At 35.5% G+C, this 21,047-nt stretch overlaps 3 protein-coding genes and 1 long non-coding RNA gene across 6 annotated transcripts; 2 read left to right on the top strand and 2 right to left on the bottom strand.

The window, feature by feature from the left end:
- Positions 1 to 4,820: 4,820 nt before the first annotated feature.
- LOC106358493 lies at positions 4,821 to 6,568 on the bottom strand. Its single transcript, XR_001272494.3, has 4 exons — positions 5,898 to 6,568; positions 5,705 to 5,805; positions 5,387 to 5,549; positions 4,821 to 5,129 (listed from the first exon to the last, which is right to left on the bottom strand). It is a non-coding gene; the product is annotated as an uncharacterized LOC106358493 (long non-coding RNA).
- A 3,431-nt stretch (positions 6,569 to 9,999) lies between these two features.
- Positions 10,000 to 14,251, top strand: LOC106358494 (protein DA1-related 6). 3 transcript variants are annotated; one of them, XM_013798312.3, is made up of 12 exons: positions 10,000 to 10,219; positions 10,444 to 10,479; positions 10,760 to 10,850; positions 10,934 to 12,309; positions 12,390 to 12,519; positions 12,586 to 12,660; positions 12,737 to 12,835; positions 12,936 to 13,148; positions 13,226 to 13,291; positions 13,375 to 13,493; positions 13,573 to 13,631; positions 13,701 to 14,251. In XM_013798312.3, exons 3-12 carry the CDS (start codon positions 10,812 to 10,814, stop codon positions 14,045 to 14,047), a joined length of 2,523 nt encoding a protein of 840 aa, XP_013653766.1. In that variant the 5' UTR covers positions 10,000 to 10,219; positions 10,444 to 10,479; positions 10,760 to 10,811; the 3' UTR covers positions 14,048 to 14,251. The 3 variants fall into 3 exon arrangements, with proteins under 3 accessions (XP_013653766.1, XP_048592796.1, XP_013653765.1); XM_048736839.1 differs by lacking the exon at positions 10,444 to 10,479 and having other exon boundaries at positions 10,008 to 10,219; XM_013798311.3 differs by having other exon boundaries at positions 10,211 to 10,479.
- Positions 14,252 to 14,376: 125 nt separating this feature from the next.
- On the top strand, positions 14,377 to 16,490 carry LOC106358495 (pentatricopeptide repeat-containing protein At5g66631-like). The gene has a single exon (XM_013798313.3). The coding sequence runs from the start codon at positions 14,389 to 14,391 to the stop codon at positions 16,360 to 16,362; it is 1,974 nt and encodes a 657-aa protein (XP_013653767.2). The 5' UTR covers positions 14,377 to 14,388; the 3' UTR covers positions 16,363 to 16,490.
- On the bottom strand, positions 16,459 to 17,740 carry LOC106358500 (calcium uniporter protein 3, mitochondrial). Its single transcript, XM_013798317.3, has 2 exons — positions 17,086 to 17,740; positions 16,459 to 16,990 (listed from the first exon to the last, which is right to left on the bottom strand). The coding sequence occupies exons 1-2, from the start codon at positions 17,617 to 17,619 to the stop codon at positions 16,553 to 16,555; spliced, it is 972 nt and encodes a 323-aa protein (XP_013653771.1). The 5' UTR covers positions 17,620 to 17,740; the 3' UTR covers positions 16,459 to 16,552.
- Positions 17,741 to 21,047: the final 3,307 nt, after the last annotated feature.

The raw sequence follows: 21,047 nt of genomic DNA, 5'->3' as shown, positions 1-21,047 counted from the left end.
TTTTGAAAGAAAGCAAAATATTAAATTACAACGTTGCGTATCCGATCCGATGTTTTGGGTTGCATATTAGATTAATTTATTTGCGATTTTGTAAGAGAGAGTAAGAGTTCATTACGGTAACAAAAGAAAGAGTTTTTGGTAATGGTAAATTAACATATTGACATTACCTTTTCTTTCGGAGCTTACTCGTCTCCTCGATTTCAGAATAACGTCGGACATCAGCTCACAAATTACGAGATATGCATGTTTTTTTGGTTTCTTTCGTCCTTTAAATCATTTTAGTTTATTTTAGCAAGCAGAAAGAGAGTGTATTCAATTAATTGATAGTTTGATACTGTGGGCTAGCCAAATATGAAGTATTGCTCTTAACGGGCCTTTAATAATGCGCCTTATGGATCATGTATTAATCTAAACCCATTAATTTTTTATGCAAACCCATTAAAATTTTATTATTCTGAAAATGATTGAATATTATATACATGTTTAATATGTTATAATAAATTTAGATAGCATTAACAAGTGATAACAAGAGAGAGAAAAAAATCCTCTGACCTCTCTCTAGAAAAGATTTTTGGAATCGCGATCTCCGACCGGCGGTGTGGTTTCTCTGTACCACCGTCGGTCGGGAAAAGTTGTTTTATGGCGACATTTAATCTTCGATTCTCGCGTTCTCTTCCCGGCATAGACGGCTCCGGCGGTGTTGTATGTCCGGCCCCTGCTCCGGTGTCGCATCTTTCGATTGATGGGCGACCGGCTTTGACTCCGGAGACCACACCTTTTTCTTCGGTGATGGTTTGTCGGCGCTTAGCTTTTCTGTTAGTGTTGGTTGTTTTATTTCTGGGTTTAATCGGTCTTTGCTTGATTTCTTTAATCCGTGGGGCTGGTTTTAATCTCGGATTTGGTGGCTTGGAGGCTGTGGATGAGATCTCGAATTGATCGATGATGCTCTCCGCTTAAGGATTCCAGGCACTGAAGGGTTGTGATGCAGTTTCTAGTTTCCGGTGTGTTTATCGGCGCCGTTTAGTTTCTCCGGCGTGCTCTCTAGGGGTGAGGAAAGTGGAAGGCCTGGATGACGTGTGTACCTCGTTTGGTTGAGGGCTAACCACGTGTCATATTCTCGATAAGAATCTCGACGTATGTTTGTCGAGTGTTGTTGTTTGGTCAACGTTTAGTGTTACTGGGCTTCGAAGCCCAACTGTTATCTCTTTTACTTTGTGCTATAGTATAAGTTTTGTATCAGTTGTATGTTTTTTGAATGGTCCTTGTACTATGTGGGCTTTGGCTTTTTAATAAAATAAGATGGCAAAAAAAAAAAAAACAAGTGATAACAAGAGTTATCTACGTTCAAAAGTACCAGCAGATTTGAAGGTGGAGAAATAGATCAGTGCTGAAGATGACGTGTCTGTTCAGTCTATCATTTTAAAGAAAACTGACAGAAGTAGAGATCATATTTTCAAGAACATATTAACTGTATTAGAAAATATACTATAACCTAAGGATCAGTTTGATTACTGTTTATCTGGCCATTGATCGGGATGGACCAACTAAACCAGTACACGTCTCTTTCTCTCCTCTTTACTTGTATCTTTCCAAACTAAACGACAAGCTGATCTTATCCTTGAAATTGTTTTGTTTTTTGGGTTATAAATATGCGATGACATTGTATTCTTGTGTATACATTAAACGTGAGTCAACTCTCTGAACTTGCGATATACTATTTGTTTGTATTATATAGCATAAATAAGTCTTATTAAAGAAATTTTCTGAGAATGCGACTGTGCCGGCTCATATAAATTAACTAAAACTTTATGATAAACAAAAAAATAAATTATCTCCCTCGTTGGACTCGTAAACATATTGCACATATTTTAAAATGCAACCCCATGCCAAAAAATATCGGAACAGATAAATCACGTTTGTTAAATTTCAAAAGTATATCCAATCAACAAAAGATAGATACATGTTTTCTGAATCCCAAAATGGAAATGATTTTCTGAATTCAGTTTGGTTATACTTATACATGGATCATTATTTGACATTATTCCCAAGACAAAGTGAAGATAGCTTGAAATTGCGATCAAAAGGAAAAAGAAAAGAGAGGGGAAAATATTTATGGTACACATATAAGGATCAGACATGAAAGCAAGAGAACAAGAGCCTGAGACATGTCTTGAGCGAGTGGCCAAGAGAGTCGCTCGTCTTTTTCATCGTCATGACCTTTTTCTTGTTCTTGAACCACTTCCTCTGTTTCTTGGCCGACAAGTGGTCTTCACCGTCGTAGCATTCGAACGTGTAGCTTCTGAGATATTTTTGTCTGTTGAATCTGTAGATCTCGGGGCTAATGTAATCTCCTGGTGACTGAAGAGGTACATCTTTTGCACCTTTATGGACTCTGACTGCGCTTTGAACATTTTTGATCATCATTTTCTTGTCTATAATCATAAAGAGAAGTTTTGTGCCTTTTTTATAGCGTGGCCTGCTGCTGAAAAAGAGAATGATTTATAATTTACAAACTGTCCTTTTGATGATTGAATTAGTCATTAGTCACTACTCAGTACCGGTTAATACGACTTTTTGTAGTTGGTACTTGGTACAGCGCTAGACAATTGTTTTTGAAATTTCCTTTTCAAATATCCAAATAGTGTATACACCTGTAGGTAAATGTGGTTCCAATCAAGAGAGCCAGACGTCACTGCGTCGCCCGTCAAGATACACATTTAATATGGCCCGAGGCCCGTTTCAAATATATTGTGTTTCCTTTTTTTTTCTTTCCATCTGATTTTGATTAATAAAACTTGTACAACATATTGTGTTTCTTTATTCTGATCATTCGACTAAGGCCATTAGCTAAACATAAACGGTATGAAACATAAGTTTTGATCAGTGTTAAATCGTACCCGGACCGCAGTCAAACCGGTAAACCCGATGATCCGATATATAATCCGGTTTGAATTTTTGAAAAAAATATTATTTAAAATTCTGCAAAAAACCATTGAAACTCAGAATTCGGCTACCGGTTGAACTACTGATATAACCAATAAATAGATTTTACTAATTTTTATTAGATTATTTTAATTATGTTATTAGAATCTGTTTGTATATAATCTATTAGTTTAAAATCTTATTTTTATCTACTAATAAAAGATTATCATTTAAGTACTTGTATCCATTCATTTTTTTCGTGAATAATATATTAGATATTAGATTTTGACCAAATATATATATTAGATATATCACTCTATTACATTGATACAATTTGCTTACCAATTATTTCGGAAATCCAATCACTAACCATAACCGAATTTTACCAAATGACAATTAATTTTGACATACCAAAATATCTCTCTAAATACAACATACATAATACAATATAGTATATACCTGAAATTATTTTATCCTATGTTATGTCTCTTTACTTTCCAATTAACCTATCGTCTTACGTGCCGTTACAAACAATACATAATCATCAAAAACTCTTATCGTTTGGACAAATTTTACCCTGATGGGAGGCCTCAACAATATACTTTTAGACCAAACTAGGACGGGTCCGCGCTACGCGCGGAATGTGACTTACTTGTTAGCATCAAATATATTTTTTTTGAAAGTTTTTTTTATGTTCATTTGGTTTATGTTAAGCGATCAGTTTTGTCTACACCAAATTTCTAAACAATTGACAATAATATTAACTCATACTTTTTTGTTGTTTTTTTTGTTAAGAAACCTTGTTTGCTTAATAAAAAATATCATAAAAATAGAAGGCTCATTTTCATTTTTGAATGATTTTCTATCATCATAATAATCAGTAAATAATATTAAATTAATGGGAATTATATTTGAGATTGAATGTATAGATTATGAATTATCTTATTTAAAAAAAAAATCTATTGGTTTTAGTTAATAAGAACAATAAATAATTGCTTCACGGTAAAAAATATTTTTAAATTGACGTAGATTGTATTAAAACATTTATTAAATGAACTATACCATCCAAAGTGATTAGAACATTTTTTAACAATATTATTATTCAGTTTCAGAGTAGAATTAGTGACTTTTAAAAATATTCTATTACCTTCTCTTTTTTTTTCTTTTCATTAGTTTTACTGAGTAATCTATTTTTTTTTAAAATTTTACAATAATTTTATTATGGAACAAAAATATAAATTAGAATATAATATAGGTATGATGTTAAAAAGATATCATGTGCTATAATTTTGGATGAAGTTACATTCATTTATTGAATCATTATGTGTTATATAATTGTTGTTTTATTTTGTTTTTTTGTGTGTTTGTATTTTTTTAATCTTTGTTGGTTTGATGCTTATATTTAAACATAGGGGTGAATTTTTGTATATTATGTTTTGAAATTCGTTGATTGCTTGGTGGGTTTAATGTTTCTTTGTTATGACTGTGATGCATGGGTTATTTTTGTATGTTGTGGTATTTCTATGTTACAACGTTGATGCATCATCGCAAGGAATTATTATATGATTACGGTTGAAGGTTTAATTTTTATAATCCAAGTTTGAGTTTGTATGACCAAATTTTGTTTGATAAACTAAGCTAAGATCCGTGTATATTATTAAATTAAGGTACTGGAAACATTCAAAGTTTAACAGAATAGGGATAATTATAAAAGAAATTCAGAATTAAAAACCTGGCTCATAAATTAAAAACCAAACAAACATCCCACAGGCTTCTTCTGTCTAAAATTAAAAAGTAAATAAATTTCTATGGAACATGTTAAGGTAGAGGGATGTTTGATATTCTTAATCAAAATTTACTTTCTCTTTTAAAGAAAAATCTAAATTTACTTTCTCATATGGCCACTATTACGAAAATCTTTGATGCCAATCATGAAAAAACACATTAAATATGTAAGACCACTTGATATGTTTAGACTAACAATTTTTTAATGTGCTATTTCACTTGCAGGACATAAAAATGAAAACAAATAACACAGTCGTCGAAACTTTAAATTTTTAGTGGGCTCTCGACAAAGGGCTGGTCGCATCAGCCATATCTAACCAGGGAAAAAGTCTTCAAGCGTGGGTTTGCCACTTAGGTACTGCTCAAACTGGTTTGGAGACCACTTCCATAACTATTTTCTCAGTTTCCACATGATCAATTATCTGCGGCATATATCACACGGAAGCAAATATCACTTAAAGTAAACATGAATATGTTCTCAATGAAGCTTCAAAATGACCAGTAGGAGAGTAGAGTATATTTTTCTCTGAGCCTGAACCAAGTCTTTTGCTTTTATCATTCCTTGGAAAGTTTCAACTTTGGACAATAGCTCAAACAGTATATACAAAAATGGAATACATAGCATTGATTTGAATGAAAAAGATGATACATTTTTAGATTGAAAGTGAGTTGAACTAACCTGTTTTCCAATCTCGCTGCTAATGGTTCCATCTTTGATTGGAGCGAGCTATCGGCAGAAATCCACATCTCCAAGAAGCCGGGTTAACCGAGATAAATCCTATGAAGCCATCACGAAATCAGAATGATCCTCTGCGATTTCACGGCTGTTGCAATGTAGTCTCCTGTAGCAAGGTTACCATAATAGCTTAATTTAGCTAGAAAAAGCAGACCCTTACCACAAAGCAAAACCCTTCAACCATAGTGCCCAAAACATATTTGTAACAATGAAAGAATCAATGATATTTTAGTGAAGACTAAAGTGATATAGAAATATAACCTTCGACTTGAGGCCAGGGCCATCCAAGATTCATGCCTCACGGACCTGATATTATGATAGTGTTTATACTACCAGCCCACTCTAATATCTTAAAGACGCCTCTGCAAATAAATTACAACATATAAATTTTGATGAAAACTTGAAAATACATCAATGAAAGACAACAATAAGTGAAATAACGTGGAAAACTTACCCTGCATACTGCATAGTGACAGTGTCACCACTGTCTGCTAACTTGCGATCCTCAAATATGAGAAAATTATTCTGCTCAGTGATCACAAATATAACTGGAACAATATAAGTAATGTAGGACTTTAGTATAGCATAAGATTCATGTTTTTGTATCCAAGGCGAAAAATAGATTTGTAAAGATGTAAGTAACATTACCGCAGAGTTTGGAACAAAAGTCAAAGATCACTTAACATAAAATCAGACTGAATTAAAAACCAATGCTCTGACCTTTCCTTGAACACTAACCCGTTTGTCCTTTAGAAACTTGACAAAGTTCGCTTCCCCTCCCTCTTCGATCTTCCCATTCAGATTGGAAACCGATGATCATCACATTGCTCATCTTCTGCAAGGCGCTGGCGATCTGCCTGCCGAGCTCCGCTAAAACCATCTTCGCTGCTGGGGGATTCGACTAAGATCGAGAGAGAAAGGATCGGGATTGAGGAATTAGGGTTTTGATTCAGAGATCTTTCATCAGCGATTTGACTCAGCTCCCTCACTTCCTGGTACAATCTCATCCAGTCTTTCGATTGAAACGAAGTTCAATAGTCGGAGACGATCAAAACAAAGAACATTAGGTTTTGGAGCAGTGCTGACGTGGCAAAAAAAATATCTTTCTATTGGTTGATTTTTTGATCCTATGTGGACACCTTCTTTGTTGAGTATATCCTCCTTTTAGTATAGGTTAGATACGAAAGCTCTTCTGGCTTTTTCTTGGAAATTATAATGTTCTCCAAAACTAAAACATTTTGTTTGGCATGTTTTATCGGGTACATTGCCTGTTACAAAGAATCTTCGGGCTCAGGGTATTAAATGTGATACATAATGTCCACTCTGTGGATTCGAAGACGATTCGATAAACCATGTACTCTTTGAGTGTCTAGTAGCACTTCAAATTTGGGTTCTTTAAAAATCCCATCTTATCCTGGAATTTTCCAAGCTCATCAATTTTTACCAACATGGACTATTTATTCTCGAGAATACTGAAATAACCAGACTTGAGGTTCTTCCCATAGATAATGTGGTATATTTGGAAAAATTGTAATGAAAAAATCTTTCGGAACAAAACAAAAACTCCACCAGACATTCTTCGAATGGTAAAAATTGAAAGAACATTGAGGTCAGAAGCATAATTTGAGGCCTCTCCAGTAGTGAGACACATTTCTATAATACATGGGAGTTTAGACCTCAATAATATGAAATGGTGCTATATCAATGGTTCCTGGAAAGAAAATGATCTCTTTACAGGACAATGATGGTTTTGCAGGAAACAAGGAGCAAGTGAATTTATGATGGGAGCTATGAATATTCACAAAAGTCTATCACCTTTGCATGCTGAATGTGAAGCAATGATTTAGACGATGGAGTGCATGAAGACCCTTCACTCAGAAGTAATGTTCGCAACAAACTGTTCTCAACTGGTGAAGATGATGTCTACACCAACAGAATGGCCGAAGTTCACTACACATATGAAAGAGTTCCTACAATGTAAGCATTTTTCCCCAACTTTGTCATCCAACATATTTCAAGGGCACAAAATACAAAGGCTCACAAGTTAGCACGCGGTGCTAGAAGTCTATCTTCAGCTATGGTTTAAGTTCCATTGTCTTGGCTAGCAGGCTTGGATTCTTCTTAGTCTAGTATAGCCTTTTGTTGGAAAAAAGGTATAATACTTCTAGGCATGACTAATTTAGTCCTTTTATTTATCAAGATTTTAATATAGGTGATGTAATTAATAACAAGTGCTAAAACGAATTGGTTTAACTAAGACATTGTCCAATTTTTGGTTAAGATAAATTATCAAATAATTAGAGCAACTAAACCAATCGATTAATTATGAGTTTCCTATATCTTAATGAATAATATTGCAGTCTATTACGTATGTAATTAATAGATTACAAGCATATGTTATTTATGACCCAATATAAACCCTATATTGTTACTAAAATAATAATAGCAGAAAAATATGGTCAATATTTATATTATGTGGTTCTCTTTGTTTTTTCCCTATTAATGAATAATAAAATATAAAACTAATCAAATAAAAATCTAACAAATCAATCTATCGAAATCATATAAAATTAAAAACCATTCCAAATTCAAGATTTGAAGCATGAAATGTTTAAATTATGATTTTGACACAGATTTACTGGAACAAAATCATCCTAATATTTATATAAGAAACAAATAATATTTACTAATTAAATTAAAAATAAGTAACTGAACTACAAGTCACACATTCTAAATCGAACTCATTTTTAATCTAATAAAATGGTAAACACTTCTAACATAATTTTATAACAAATAATTCCGCGTATTAACGCCAGTCAGATTTTAGTTCTAGTTAAAAGGTTAGATTTTCAGTTTTACTATTGTTTTCTTTTGTTGTCGAGTTTGTATCTCTTTCGCTTTTTTTGATTAAAATGACTTAGAAAATGTTCTTGCTGAAGAATATCACAGAGGCCAAAGATGATGAAGTGATAAACCCCAGGAAATTTTGTTGGTAATCTTTTTTAAAATTTTAAAATTTTCTGATTTTTATCATATATAATACCGAATAAATTATTTATATGTGATTTTTAGATTTTTATGAAGATTTTACTATGCTACCCGAAGAAAATGAGTAAACAATGGGAGAAATAACTAAAATTAGTTAATGTGATTTGATATTAGTTTATTTTCTTATTTACAATCTGTTACGGTTTGATGTTTTACTTTTGGTTTAATTTAGATTTAAAGTTTATTTTATTATTCATATTTAAGTACATATGAATTTTAAGTTTTGATATTCTTATTATGTCATAATTCTTAAATTGTTACAAAAATAGTTAAAAAGTCTAATTTGTAATTTGATATTTTATATGTCAAATAAAAATGAAAACAAAAAACTAAAGTTAAGTATTTTTGAATGTTTGGAAACACAAAATATCTCTGATGTTTTTCAATAGCTAATATATTACCATATACATAAATAAAACTAATTAATTTATTGATCCACAGTTTATATCGGATTAAAAACTTTGGTTTTTGATCGTCAAAATATAAATGTGATAATCCGGGAAGTTGTCTGGTTTAGTATCCTTATCGGATTAAAAACTTTGGTTTGATCGTCAAAATGTATATATAAATTTTATTGGCATCGATATATTTGTTGAGAAAAAGACTAGAATAGCACTAAACCAAGTTTTTGTTTCCAAAGTAGCACTCAAAGCTAAAAGTCACAAAAATAGGTTTCATTAAAGAGGTAATATACACTTATACCCCTTGGGTTAATTAATCCAAACCTTAGGGTTTAGAGTTAAGGGGTGGGGTTTTGGAATTAGGGTTTAAAATTTTATAAAAAATAAATTCTAAAATAAAAAATAAAAATTTTAAAAACAGTTTCAAAAAGTATTTTTAAATTATAAAAAGAAAATTTGAAAAAAAATAAAAAAAAAATTTGAAAAAAAAAAATTGAAAAAAAAAATTATAAAAATTTCGAATCTGAAAACATATAATCTGAAACTATAAAAAAAAAATTCTTTTTTTCATTTATTTTTATTTTTATTTTATTTATTTTTATTTATTTTTGTTTGCTTATTTAATTTTAAACCAAGGGTATTATGGATATTTTACCCTTTAATGAATGTCATTTTTGTGACTTTCTCCTTCTAATGCTATTTTTGAGACATAAACTTCAAAACGTGCTATTATTGACAATTGCCCTATATTGTTTTGTATAATGTAAATTGTAAATAATAACAGCGTTGGGCTTGCGATTGGATGTTAACTTTTTTTGTTTTGTTTGTTTTGAGTTAAAAACAATCTTATCATCTTGCTCTCGCTCTTGCTTGATTTATATTCGTGAGCTAGTTTTTATTTGTTTTATTGGAAGCTAGAAAACGGCGACGTTTCAAGAGGGAGGGAAACCCCCGTGATTGAATCGTCTGGAATATAAAAAAGTCAAAGAGGAATGTGGTTACGCCACGTGTGTACAAAACAGCTGGAAGGTTTGGACCACAAAAGTTTTCTCTTTCTTCTCGTCAAACCGACTCGTTTTAAACTTTTAACTTTCCTCATGGACCTATTCAACGCATCGAGAGAGAGAGAGAGAGAAGGGTGGGTGGGTGTATTTTTGTTAAGGGAAGATCGGTCGCTGTTTCCAGTCCACATGAAGAAAAGGAAAGGAAAGAGCTTTTTTAAAAAAATTTGGGCTGTAAACGAAACCCAAAAGCCATGTCTTTGGGAATATTCTTCCGGGTTAGCAATAAACCATCTCACTCTCGAGTGGTCTGGTCTGTGCTCTGGGTAAGTATTGACTTGCTATTCATTTTCATCCGAGTTGTTCGTTCCTGATTAAAGTTTGACGGCCTTTAAAAAAGATTCTCCCCAAGTATAAAAAAGTTTCAAATCTCTTTAAATGGGTCGTTGGAGTCTTTCACCTACGCGTCGACCTCAAAATTTTTGGGAATTCTAGCAAAAAAAACTCATGTGAACTTTTTTTTTTGTTTGTCTCTGCATTCCACTTCCAGCTCAAGCTCAAGCTCCTTTCTCCTGGCAAATCTCGGGTTTGTCCGATTCTTTTTGATCATCTTCTGTTACATCGTTTCACACATTCTTAGTTACCACTAGGCATAGATTCTGTCTCGTTACCTAGTTGCGTGGCTGTGTGTGTTTATTGTTCTGTATTTTTGATCATAATGTTCATGTCCTAATTCACCAAGCTGATTGCTGATTTGTTTCCTAAAGCATGTTTGACGTAAATTGAGTTGGACTAGTGAATCTTTGATCTTCTTTCGATCATTGGGGTCTCAGTGATGATAAAAAAAAATGGTTGATTCCTCGCAGGGGGAAAGGCTGCCCAAATCGGTGAAAAAGTGGGATCCAGAAGAGGAAGAAGATGTGGTGCCTCTCTTGCCTCAAACCCTCTACTTCTGAGGTTATATTGCTGCTTTCCTCTCAGCCAAAGTTCCTTTTTTGCTTCCAATTTTTTAAATCTTATCTTTTTTTGCTTCCGTTTAGGATCCTTTTGAAGCAGAAATTGATCTTGCCTTGGATGTTTCACGGGAAGAAGCTGACATTCAAGAAGCTAAACAGCTTGCTTTCGCCCTTCAAGAATCTTCTCTTCTCCAAAAACAACAAGAGGAGAAAAGGCGTGCCGGAGAGTTAGAGAAGGATGCACAAATAGCCCGTGCTTTTCAATATGATGAAACAGAAAGGGAGCTGGATAATGACTCTGCATTGGAAGACGAGAAAGATGAGCAGCCTGCTAAGATTGCTGTGGAGAGTTTTCAAGATAAAGGCAAATTAAAACAGTTTGAAGAGCAAGTGAAGAATGATGAACAGGTAGCACAAGATCTTCAAAACCGCTTCAACAAAATGGCATATGAGGAAAGTCCAGGGCTGCTGCATGTGTTGGACGACAAAGATGAGCAGCTTGCCAAAACCGTTAAGAGCTCAAAGGAGAAGCGCAGAAGCAAACAGCTTGAAGAGCAAGTGAAAAAGGATGAACTGGTAGCGCAAGATCTTCAGAACCGCTTCAACAAGAGAGCATTTGAGGAAAGTCATGATAACGCTGTGTTGGACGAGCTTGCTAATACCGTGAAGAGTTTCAAGGAGAAACGCAAAAGCAAACAGTTTGAAGAACAAGTGAAGAGTGATGAACAGGTAGCGCAAGATCTCCAAAACCTCTTGAGTGAGATGCCATACAAGGAGAGTGCGGGGCTGCATGATAACTCTGTGTTGGGCAATGAAGGTGAGCAGTTTCCCAAGACCGTTGGGAGGAGTTTAAAAGTGAAAGGTAAAGAAAAGATACTTGAAGATGAACAAGTGAAGAAGGATGAGGAACTTGCTCTGGTTCTTCAGGAGAGTCTGAACATGGTAGAGCCTCCTCCTCGTCCTCGTATTGAAGAACGTAAGAGTATTCCTCGTAGAGCTGCGTTGGATGTTAAGAAGAGTTCAAAAGAGAAAGGCAAAGGAAAGAAAAGTGAAGGTGAACAAGTGAAGAAGGATGAAGAGCTTGCTCTGATTCTCCAGGAGAGTCTGAACATGGTTGAGCCTCCTCCTCCTCCTCCTAATGAAGAACATAAAAGTATTTCTCGCAGAGCTGCGTTTGATGTACAAGAGCAGCTTGCTAAGGAGAAAGGCAAAGGAAAGCAAATTGAAGATGAACAAGTGAAGAAGGATGAACAACTAGCTGTGATTGTTCAGGAGAGTCTAAACATGGTAGAGTCTCCTGAAGAAGACAGCAACATTTCCTCCTCTAGAGCTCCGATGGATGAAGACGAGCAGCGGATTATTTGGGAGAGTTTGAAGGGGAAGGGTCTACTAACTCAACCCGAAGATGAGGTGGAAGATGTTGGACAGCTCCTAGAGGCGAATCCTGCTCCTCCTCCTAGGTAAGCGTATATTGCTAGTTTTCTTGCATTCTTGATCTGGACTTAGTCTTGACCTGTTTAAGAATGTGTGCTTGAAGCAGGTGTGGTGGTTGTTACTGTGAGATTGAACAGGAAAGGTCTGTGGATGTGTTGGGTGTTCTTTGGCATCCTGAATGTTTAATATGTGGTGCTTGCCATAATCCAATTACTATCCACGAAGTTGAAACCCATGTACGAATAACCTCCCTTCTTTACTTTGTTGCAAAATCAAAATAATTGATATATATAATTCCTCAGGTTTCAAACTTAAGAGGCAAGTTTCACAAAAACTGCTATCGCCGGTACTGTTATGTCTGCCAAGAGAAAGTGAAGGTATATAAATTCCCCTGTTGGTAATTTTCAGGAGGAGGATGATTTAATAATGTAAATGTAATTTTTATTCTTACAGATCAGAATGTTCAATAAACATCCTTTTTGGAAGGAGAACTACTGCCCTGATCATGATTCTGATGGAACTCACAAGTGTTTCAGTTGCGAGAGGTTAGAGGTGAGTTTACCTTTCAAAACACAGGTAGAGAAGGGAATAAAAAGGAAAGTACAATCCCACTGGTCTGAGTTTGTTATGTTTCTTTTTTTTTTCTTGGCAGCCTAAGGGAACGGACTTTGTAGAGCTTGATGATGGTAGGAGGCTGTGTCTACAATGTATGGACTCAGCGGTTATGGATACTTACGAAGTCCAGCCTCTGCACTTTGAAATCCGTGAATTCTTCGAAGGATTAAACATGAAAATCGAGAGAGAATTTCCTTTTCTTTTGGTGGAGAAACAAGCACTGAATAAAGCTGAGGAGGAAGAGAAGATCGTGAGTACAAAAAAAAAAGTCTTATATATCTCTCTCTCGCTTTCTCTTTTTACTCATAAAGTTTCCAACACAAGCAGGACAATCAGGAGGATGGTGTGGTAACCCGAGGTATTTGCCTGTCTGAAGAGCAGATTGTCACAAGTGTAAGTACTTAACGCTTTTACACAAGGTTTTGGGCATTCATGGGTTATTTAATAATCTCTGTTCCACACACATATATAAAAAGGTGTCAAAAGGGCCAAAGATGGGGCCGAACAAGCAGCTAATAGGGAAGACCACGGAATCTCAGAAGGTTGTGAGTGGATGCCCCGTGACTGCAATTCTCATCTTATATGGACTTCCTAGGTATACTTTTACTCTCTGAGGTTACTTTCCTCTGTGCTGATAAAGACTAAATGAAAGCTGTCTTGCAAAATTAACACAGGTTGCTAACAGGATATATCTTGGCGCACGAGATGATGCATGCTTATCTTAGACTCAACGGTACGTACTGGATAAAAAAAACACCTAGTAGAATTCTCTCAAGTGTGTGTGTTTTGGTATTGGTTACAGGATGTAGGAATCTGAACAACGTTATGGAAGAAGGAATATGCCAAGTGCTAGGCCACATGTGGTTGGAGACTCAGACATACGCCACTATTGATGCTGCAGCTTCATCAGCAGCACCAGCACCAGCAGCAGCAGAATCTTCTTCTTCTTCGTCCCGGACTCCTAGTGAAGCAAGTGCGGGAAAGAAAGGGGAGTGGTCAGAGTTCGAGAAGAAGCTGGTGGAGTTTTGCAAGAATCAGATAGAGACAGATGAATCAGCAGCTTATGGTGATGGGTTCAGGAAAGTTAACCATATGGTGACAAATTCCAGCCTCAAGGATACCCTCAAAGAGATTCTTCGCCGGGGCTGAAGAAGATGACCCCAGCTTCAAAGTTTTGTATCAGCCATTTTGTTTTTAATCATGGCTTTTTGTTTTTTTGCAATAAAGCTTGTGTGAGTGTGCCTTGTGTGAGTGTGCAAACAGTTTTTTTTTTTTTTTCTCTCTTTAGCAGTTGTATCCTCCTCGGATTCAATTCTTGCGGTTGATTTAAAACTAAAGGAAATGCTTCTCATTTTTCGTCATTTCCCTAGTTTTAAATAGTTTCTCTGGCGCTTGGTAACAGTCTTGCTCAGCTATCGAATGCACACCAGGTGTTCGACAATTTATCCCAACCACTAGTTTCTCCGTAGGCTTTTTCATTGTGACTGGAGATGTTTTCTCTGACCTTCTCCAACTCTGTTAAGCCACTCCACTCCGTTATTACACGGCAAGTTCGATCCTTCTCCCGTGATCCATTCCCAAACAAACTCCAGCACTACCTTTCCCGAGCTACCCTCATCGACTCCATCCGTCTCACCCTCCGCTCCCCACCCGTCCAAGAGACCGACCTAACCACTCTCCTAAACCACCGTCTCCTCGATTCCTTCGTCGTCAAGAACGCCTTACGCTCCTCTCCTTCCCTCTCCTCCGCTTGGTCCATCTTCAAGTCCCTCAAGAAGATTAAACCTCAACTTTCATACGAAGCTGAGACGCTCCACGCCTTCGCCACCGTTCTCGCAAAGTTCCACCGCTCTTCACAGCTCAAGTCTCTTATCGGACTGGTCCACGCTGGCAAATTCGGCCGTGTTCAGTTCAGCTTTATGAACCTCATGAACTTGTACGCAACCGCCAGTGATTTCGACTCCGTTCTCAACACCTGGGACGAGTATATATCCTCAGGAGAGGGGAAAGGATGCTGCACCGAGTCTTGTAACATTGTGATGCAAGTTTACGTGAGCTTAGGTAAAGACGCTGACGCTGTGCAGACGTTTGATCATATGATTAACAACGGAGGGATCCCGAATTCGAGAACGTTCACGATTATGATTGAGCATTTGGTGAAATCAGGGAATCTTGATGCTGCCATGGAGGTTTTCGAGACGTTGCCTTCGATGAGGATCACGAGGACTCTGAAGCATTACTCTGTTCTGGTCGAAGCCTTTGTTGATGCTCAGAGGTTTGTTCAAGTCAAGACTCTGCTCGCTGAGATGAAAGCCGATGGGAAGTTCCCGAGCAGACGCTTGTTTGAGCCTCTGAAACGTATGAGAGAGGCTGGGTTCGAGGAAGAAACTGGAGAGTTCTTGAGGGAGATGTTGCCTGATGAGAGAGTCAAGGACGTTTCTATGTATTCTATGGACGATCCAAACGAAAGCGAAGAAGAAGAGCCCGAGCGTGATGATGCTCAGGTGAAGTTGAAGCCGTGGCTGGATCCAAAAGCTTTAGCTAATTCGTTAAAGAAGTGGGGGTCTGATACTGTTACTGCTTTGGAAGAAGCTAACTTCGTCTGGACGAATCTTTTGGTCTGCAAGATGCTGAGGAACTTTAGATCCTCTGAAACGGCATGGAGTTTCTTCTGCTGGGTGGCGGTTCAGCCTGGGTTCACCCACGACGCCTACACGATTGAGAGGATGATGGCTATGTTAGCACGCAACGGGGAGGTTGAGCTGGTTGATAAGCTCATCTCAAAAGTGAGAGTAGAAGGGATTAAACTACCGTTCAGCACCATCAGGCTGATCATTGATCTCTACGGAGTTTCGAAGAAACCAGAAGCAGCCATCAAGGTCTTCCGCCACGACAGAACAACACTCTGCGGTTCTGTTTCGGGTTTCAACCTCATGCTGTTGTACTCATCGCTCTTGAGAACGTTGACCAAGTGCAAGAGAAACGCAGAAGCTCTGGAGATGCTGGAAGAGATGGTTTCGACCGGAGTGTCTCCCGATATCCAGACGTTTTCGGGTTTAATGTATTACTTCGCACTGCAGGGAGAGATTCAGACGGTGCAGAGGCTTTTCTCGATGGTGAGACAGATCGGTCTGGAGCCGGATCCTTACATGTTAAAGCTTCTTGTCCAAGCTTATTGCAGGTGCGAGAGATCAGTGCTTGCTTTCAGAGTGTTCCAAGACATGAAGGACATGAATCTGATCCCTGACAGGGAGACGAAAGAGCTGCTTGTGAGGAGTCTGTGGAGAGAAGAGAAGCGCAAAGAAGCGGCTGCGGTTGAAGAAAGCAGCTACTGCGACGAGGAAGGGAATAGTAGTAGCGTTTTGCGTTTGACGTTGAAGGGTCATGTGTGGAATTTTAGTTCAAGAGACATCGCTAGAGTCTACAATCTCTACCGCGATTGTATTTTGAAAACTCCTAGTTAACTTTGTTTTCTCTTGGCAGCTGAAAGCGTTTTAGTTCTATTGGTCCAGTGATGTTCTACTTCTATTCAAATTAGTTAAGCAAAAAAGAACAAGACGTGCATCTAATATTTGATTTTATTCTACGAAAATTTTAGAGGTCTATACATTTAATTAGCATCCGAATTAGAAGAGAACAAAAAAAGGATTAGGATCAACAACGACCAGCTGAATTAGTCAAATCTGGACGGTGTATCTTCTGTAGCTTGGTAAACCGGTCGATATCGAAGTTAAGCATTTTAATCAAACGTTTCTGCTTGGTCTCGAACCGGCTCTTGTAGAAGCCTTCGAAGGAAGGTTCCTTGGCGGTACGGAGGAAGAAGGCGTAACCAGCCATGAAATACGTCGAAGTTACGAAGAAACATATGGGCTCCATCACGTCCCACGACAGCTCCCAAAACGTCAGTCTAAAAAATCCAATCGTTTGGGCTATAACAAGGCCCAATCCGGCCTGTAATTCTCGCCGTACCAGATCATCGGCTCTTTTGTCGATATCTGATTTTATTATCTCGAGTTGTTCGAACTCCTGTCTTGTCGCGGCGTTGCGAGTGGGTTCGTGTGTCGGAATTAGACCAGCCACGGCTTTTGTTAGCTGTAATTAAATTAAGAAACAAACGTTAGATTTTTTATTAAACAATTTCCCTTGTAAATCTGTGTAATGCAATGCATGTAACAAAAAATAATTACCTCTTCCGGTTTAAGGCAGACGAAATTTCCCAAAACGATGACGTTTCCGGCTTTGTCAAGCATATTCGCGACCCGGTTACCATGTTCAGGATCCGAATTGTTTTCTCCGCAAACCCGAACAAACTCCGAATAGGGAACCCAGTTTTTTCCGATGTCTCTCAGCCTCGATTTCACCATCTCCATCTCCGCTGCTCTCATAAGCTTCTTCACGTCTTCCACCGTAACCGCGGGGAAATTCGCCGGAGAAGTCTTCTCCGGCATCGTCGGAGGCGGTAACATCTCGTCAAGGCGAAGCCGATTGTTCGACAAACTCATCTCCTTGAGTTTATCCATCAGATTGCCTCCTCTTGGAACTATCTCCGGCGAGAAAAATGCCCTCTTGTGGAGAAATCGCCGGCGGATTCCAGAATCTCCGGCGTCTGGAGCAATGCCGGGTTTGGTCGGAGGACGCATTCGGGTAAGACCCGATATCCGGGAATACGTTTTGGAAATGTTGAAGAGATTTCTAACTAGTGTTTTCTTCGACGACGCCATCGTCGATCTCTAAAGCTATGTTAGAAAAATAAATGAAAAAGAATATGTTTGCTTTTAGGAAGGAGAGACAGAACAGAGAACACGCTTTGTAATATTTGGTCCGATATTAAAAGTGAAGACTTTGAAGTGCCTTTTATAGTATTGGCGTTAGGTTCAGAGAGCAACGAGACGCAAATAAAGGAGAAGCTCCCAAGAAACAGCATATTATCACCGATATTTTAACACGACAATTACACACATAGGCGTTATCCATTACTCATCTTATTAAACTATTTTAAACGTTAGTTATGATACAGCTAACTCTATACTCTATTTTAAATTTTAAATAATTAGGCTAATAACATATGGATAGTTGACAAAAACAAAACGAATAGATAGAACCATCAAATATTTATTAGTGGAATGATGTTATTGATGAATTATATAAAGACTAAAAATCTTTGACGAATGGTAAAAAAGACTATTAATCATTGACGAATGAGGAATTTTATGCCCATTTTTAAAACATGTAATGATAATGTGATTTTTATATTGTACTTCAATTTAAAATTTCTAGATGAATAATTTTTTTAAAAAATGCACGCTTTTGTAGAGTTTGTGTAATTAAATTGAGAAAATTCTCTAATGATACAATCAGAGCATGATTAAATTAAAATTAGATAGTCATGTCACGGGAATTAACATTATATATGGGTAAGCTAATGCAGATGATGATCGTACACGTGGAAAGCTAAGATTTCGACGTCATAAGCGACTCGCCACGCATTGCCGTCCAATCTTTGGAAAAAATCTTGATAACACGCGAAGTCTTCGAGGCCGGTCATCTTTGTCCACTCTGTTTCTATTTTTGTTTATTACTACTTAACTTACTGAAACTAAGATTTTTTAGATTTATTTTTTTATTCCAAAATGATAAATTTTCTAAAATTCTAAAATATTTTTAATAGTTAATATTGAAAAATTATATATTTTTAAAAAATATTTATTGAAAATATTTAAATTGATTGAATACTATTGATTAATATTTATTGAAAAATGTATAGTAAAATAAATAATAATTTCAGTTATAAAAAGTTAATTGTTTTTTTAATATACATGAATACTCTAAAAAATCTTTCTTTTTGAAAACAGAGGAAATATGATTTTAGGAATTAAATTTACTAAAATAGCTAGCTGACTAAAAAATACCCTTTTGATTATATGAAATCGTCATTATACTTAAACGAGTTTATGATTTAAAAAGTGTGTTAGCTTCTAAAATGCGGTGTTCCACATATATAACACGTAGATTTAGATAAGTGCATGCATCATTTCTGTATTTTTTGTCATTTAGGTTTATATATTATTGATTAGAGTTATTTTTCCAAATATTAAACCAATCGGAAATATTCAATTACTTGAACACGAGACACCGAATCCTAATGTGTTGTTTCGAGAATATGCAGTTGTCACCAGCGTTACAAAAAGAAAACCACAATGCTATATGCATCTTTAATAAGGCAGAGATTGCGAATGTAATATATATACGTATATATTGTAGTTTCATAATTAGATCTCTATAAGAATATGCTTTAGGAATTACTAAAATTATTTGATATGTATACAGTTTTATTTTCATTACAAATATATACAAATATTACATATTAAATTTTAAATATATTTTAAATATTATCTGTATATAAAATTTAGAGGGTAATTTTTTTTTTTTGCCCTAAAACCCCTAAGAATGTTGAGCCGGCCCTGAAAATTAGGAACAAGGGATAAATATCTTACTCCCTCCGTTTTATAATGTAAGTAGTTTTGGCTAAAAGCACAAAGATTAAGAAAATTATTATGTTTTAAAAAGTATTGTATATTAAATAGGTTAGATATAACTTAACCAATCAAAAATAAGTTTATTTAATTTGATTGGTCACACTATATTTAATAAATGTAAAAGTTACCTAGAAATATGAAAACTACTTACATTTTGAAACAAAAAATTTTCCCTAAAACTACTTACAATATGAAACGGAGGGAGTATTTAATATTAACTTAAGTTGCACAAAAAAAATATATTAACGTAAAACTGACGTAGAATTAATAAGTTTCAGGACAGTTTGACCTGCGTTTCGGAGAATCTCAATATATAAACCAAAAAAAGAAGACAACACGGGAAAGGTGGGAAACGAAGAGCAGTTGAGTAAATAATAAATGTATGAGGACACACGTAAACGAGTCGCCACGTAAACGCAAGAGGAGAGTTTGGAATCGATGAGTGTGTGTGCATGAGAGTGTGCTGGGGAGTTGATATCTAAGGAGGGTTTGTTTACCAAACACTCACGAGAGGCCCCAAACTGTTTAATTTCTTGTGGCGTCCGTCTTTTTCTTTTGTAAATAAATACTAATAATAATAATAAAAAATAGAAGAAAGTTGGATTCGTTTCTTTTTACGAAGCTACCTTCCCCAGTTGAACGAAGAAGCCTATTTACTTGTTTCTTTTTTTTGTTCATCATCCCACTCCCCTTTCCTTGACCGTTAATTCATACCAATACTTTCCAAGTAACCAAGTAAAGATTCTCTTCACAAGAAGGTAAAATATATTTATCCTTTTTTCTTTCTAGAAACTTATATTTTACTGATTGCCATGTTTGTAAACACACATGACACCAGTATCTTATCTATAAAATAAAAGCGACTAAAAAGCATGATGGTGCAGTTTATTCGATGGATAATTAATCTACTTGAATTGAAAGTTTCTTGGTACAACATCAGTTTAAAATTTAAGAAAATGCAACAAACACACATATATATATATATATTTTAAATCAGTCATTTCAAATGGGGAACCTATATGTGCATAAAAACCCCAACTTAAACACATAGTCTTTAGTAAACAAGGGGTGTCCATTCTTATAAAAACGAATTAATTGAAATCGAATCAAACCGAAATAAAGAAAGTGGTTGGGATTTAATAGTACCGAATAAACCGAATGAATGTTACTTTTAAGAAAATACAGTACATGGATATGGTTCGATATATTAACCGATTCAACTGAATATAGTCATAAACTGATTAATTAAAATATATTGGTATATTTATATATAAATTTCAGAATAAAATTAATAACATATAAATACCTTATTCTATTAATATGATATTCATAATTAAAAAAATTGATTTTAATAATTTTTTATTTTGTTTTAAGTTTAAAAGGTTATTTTACTTTTCTCACTTTCATTAAATGAAATAAAAAATACCTTTTTAATGATAAATATTTGTGCAATATATAATTATTGTATATAATAATATTATGATATTACTATTTTCATATAATTACTGTATATAATAATTTGTGTTATATTTAAAAGTTAGAGTAAGGAATATATAATTTATGTTTTAATAAATTTGATTTTAAATCATATAAACTAAGATTTGTTATAAAAA

Source organism: Brassica napus, chromosome A7, assembly GCF_020379485.1.
Source record: "Brassica napus cultivar Da-Ae chromosome A7, Da-Ae, whole genome shotgun sequence".
NCBI lineage: Eukaryota > Viridiplantae > Streptophyta > Magnoliopsida > Brassicales > Brassicaceae > Brassica > Brassica napus.
Note: the sequence above shows the minus strand (reverse complement) of the source record. Positions and strands in the feature narration are given on the sequence as shown.

What these genes read in the sequence shown, in the direction of transcription:
- LOC106358494 (XM_013798312.3), top strand. Translation starts at nt 10,812, where the DNA reads ATGTGGTGCCTCTCTTGCCTCAAACCCTCTACTTCTGAG. An exon ending in CTGAGGAGGAAGAGAAGATC is followed by an intron (nt 13,149 to 13,225) that starts GTGAGTACAAAA and finishes CAACACAAGCAG; the next exon opens with GACAATCAGGAGGATGGTGT. An exon ending in AAGAGCAGATTGTCACAAGT is followed by an intron (nt 13,292 to 13,374) that starts GTAAGTACTTAA and finishes ATATATAAAAAG; the next exon opens with GTGTCAAAAGGGCCAAAGAT.
- LOC106358495 (XM_013798313.3), top strand. Translation starts at nt 14,389, where the DNA reads ATGTTTTCTCTGACCTTCTCCAACTCTGTTAAGCCACTCCACTCCGTT.
- LOC106358500 (XM_013798317.3), bottom strand. Translation starts at nt 17,619, where the DNA reads ATGGCGTCGTCGAAGAAAACACTAGTTAGAAATCTCTTCAACATTTCC. An exon ending in TCTGCCTTAAACCGGAAGAG is followed by an intron (nt 16,991 to 17,085) that starts GTAATTATTTTT and finishes ATTTAATTACAG; the next exon opens with CTAACAAAAGCCGTGGCTGG.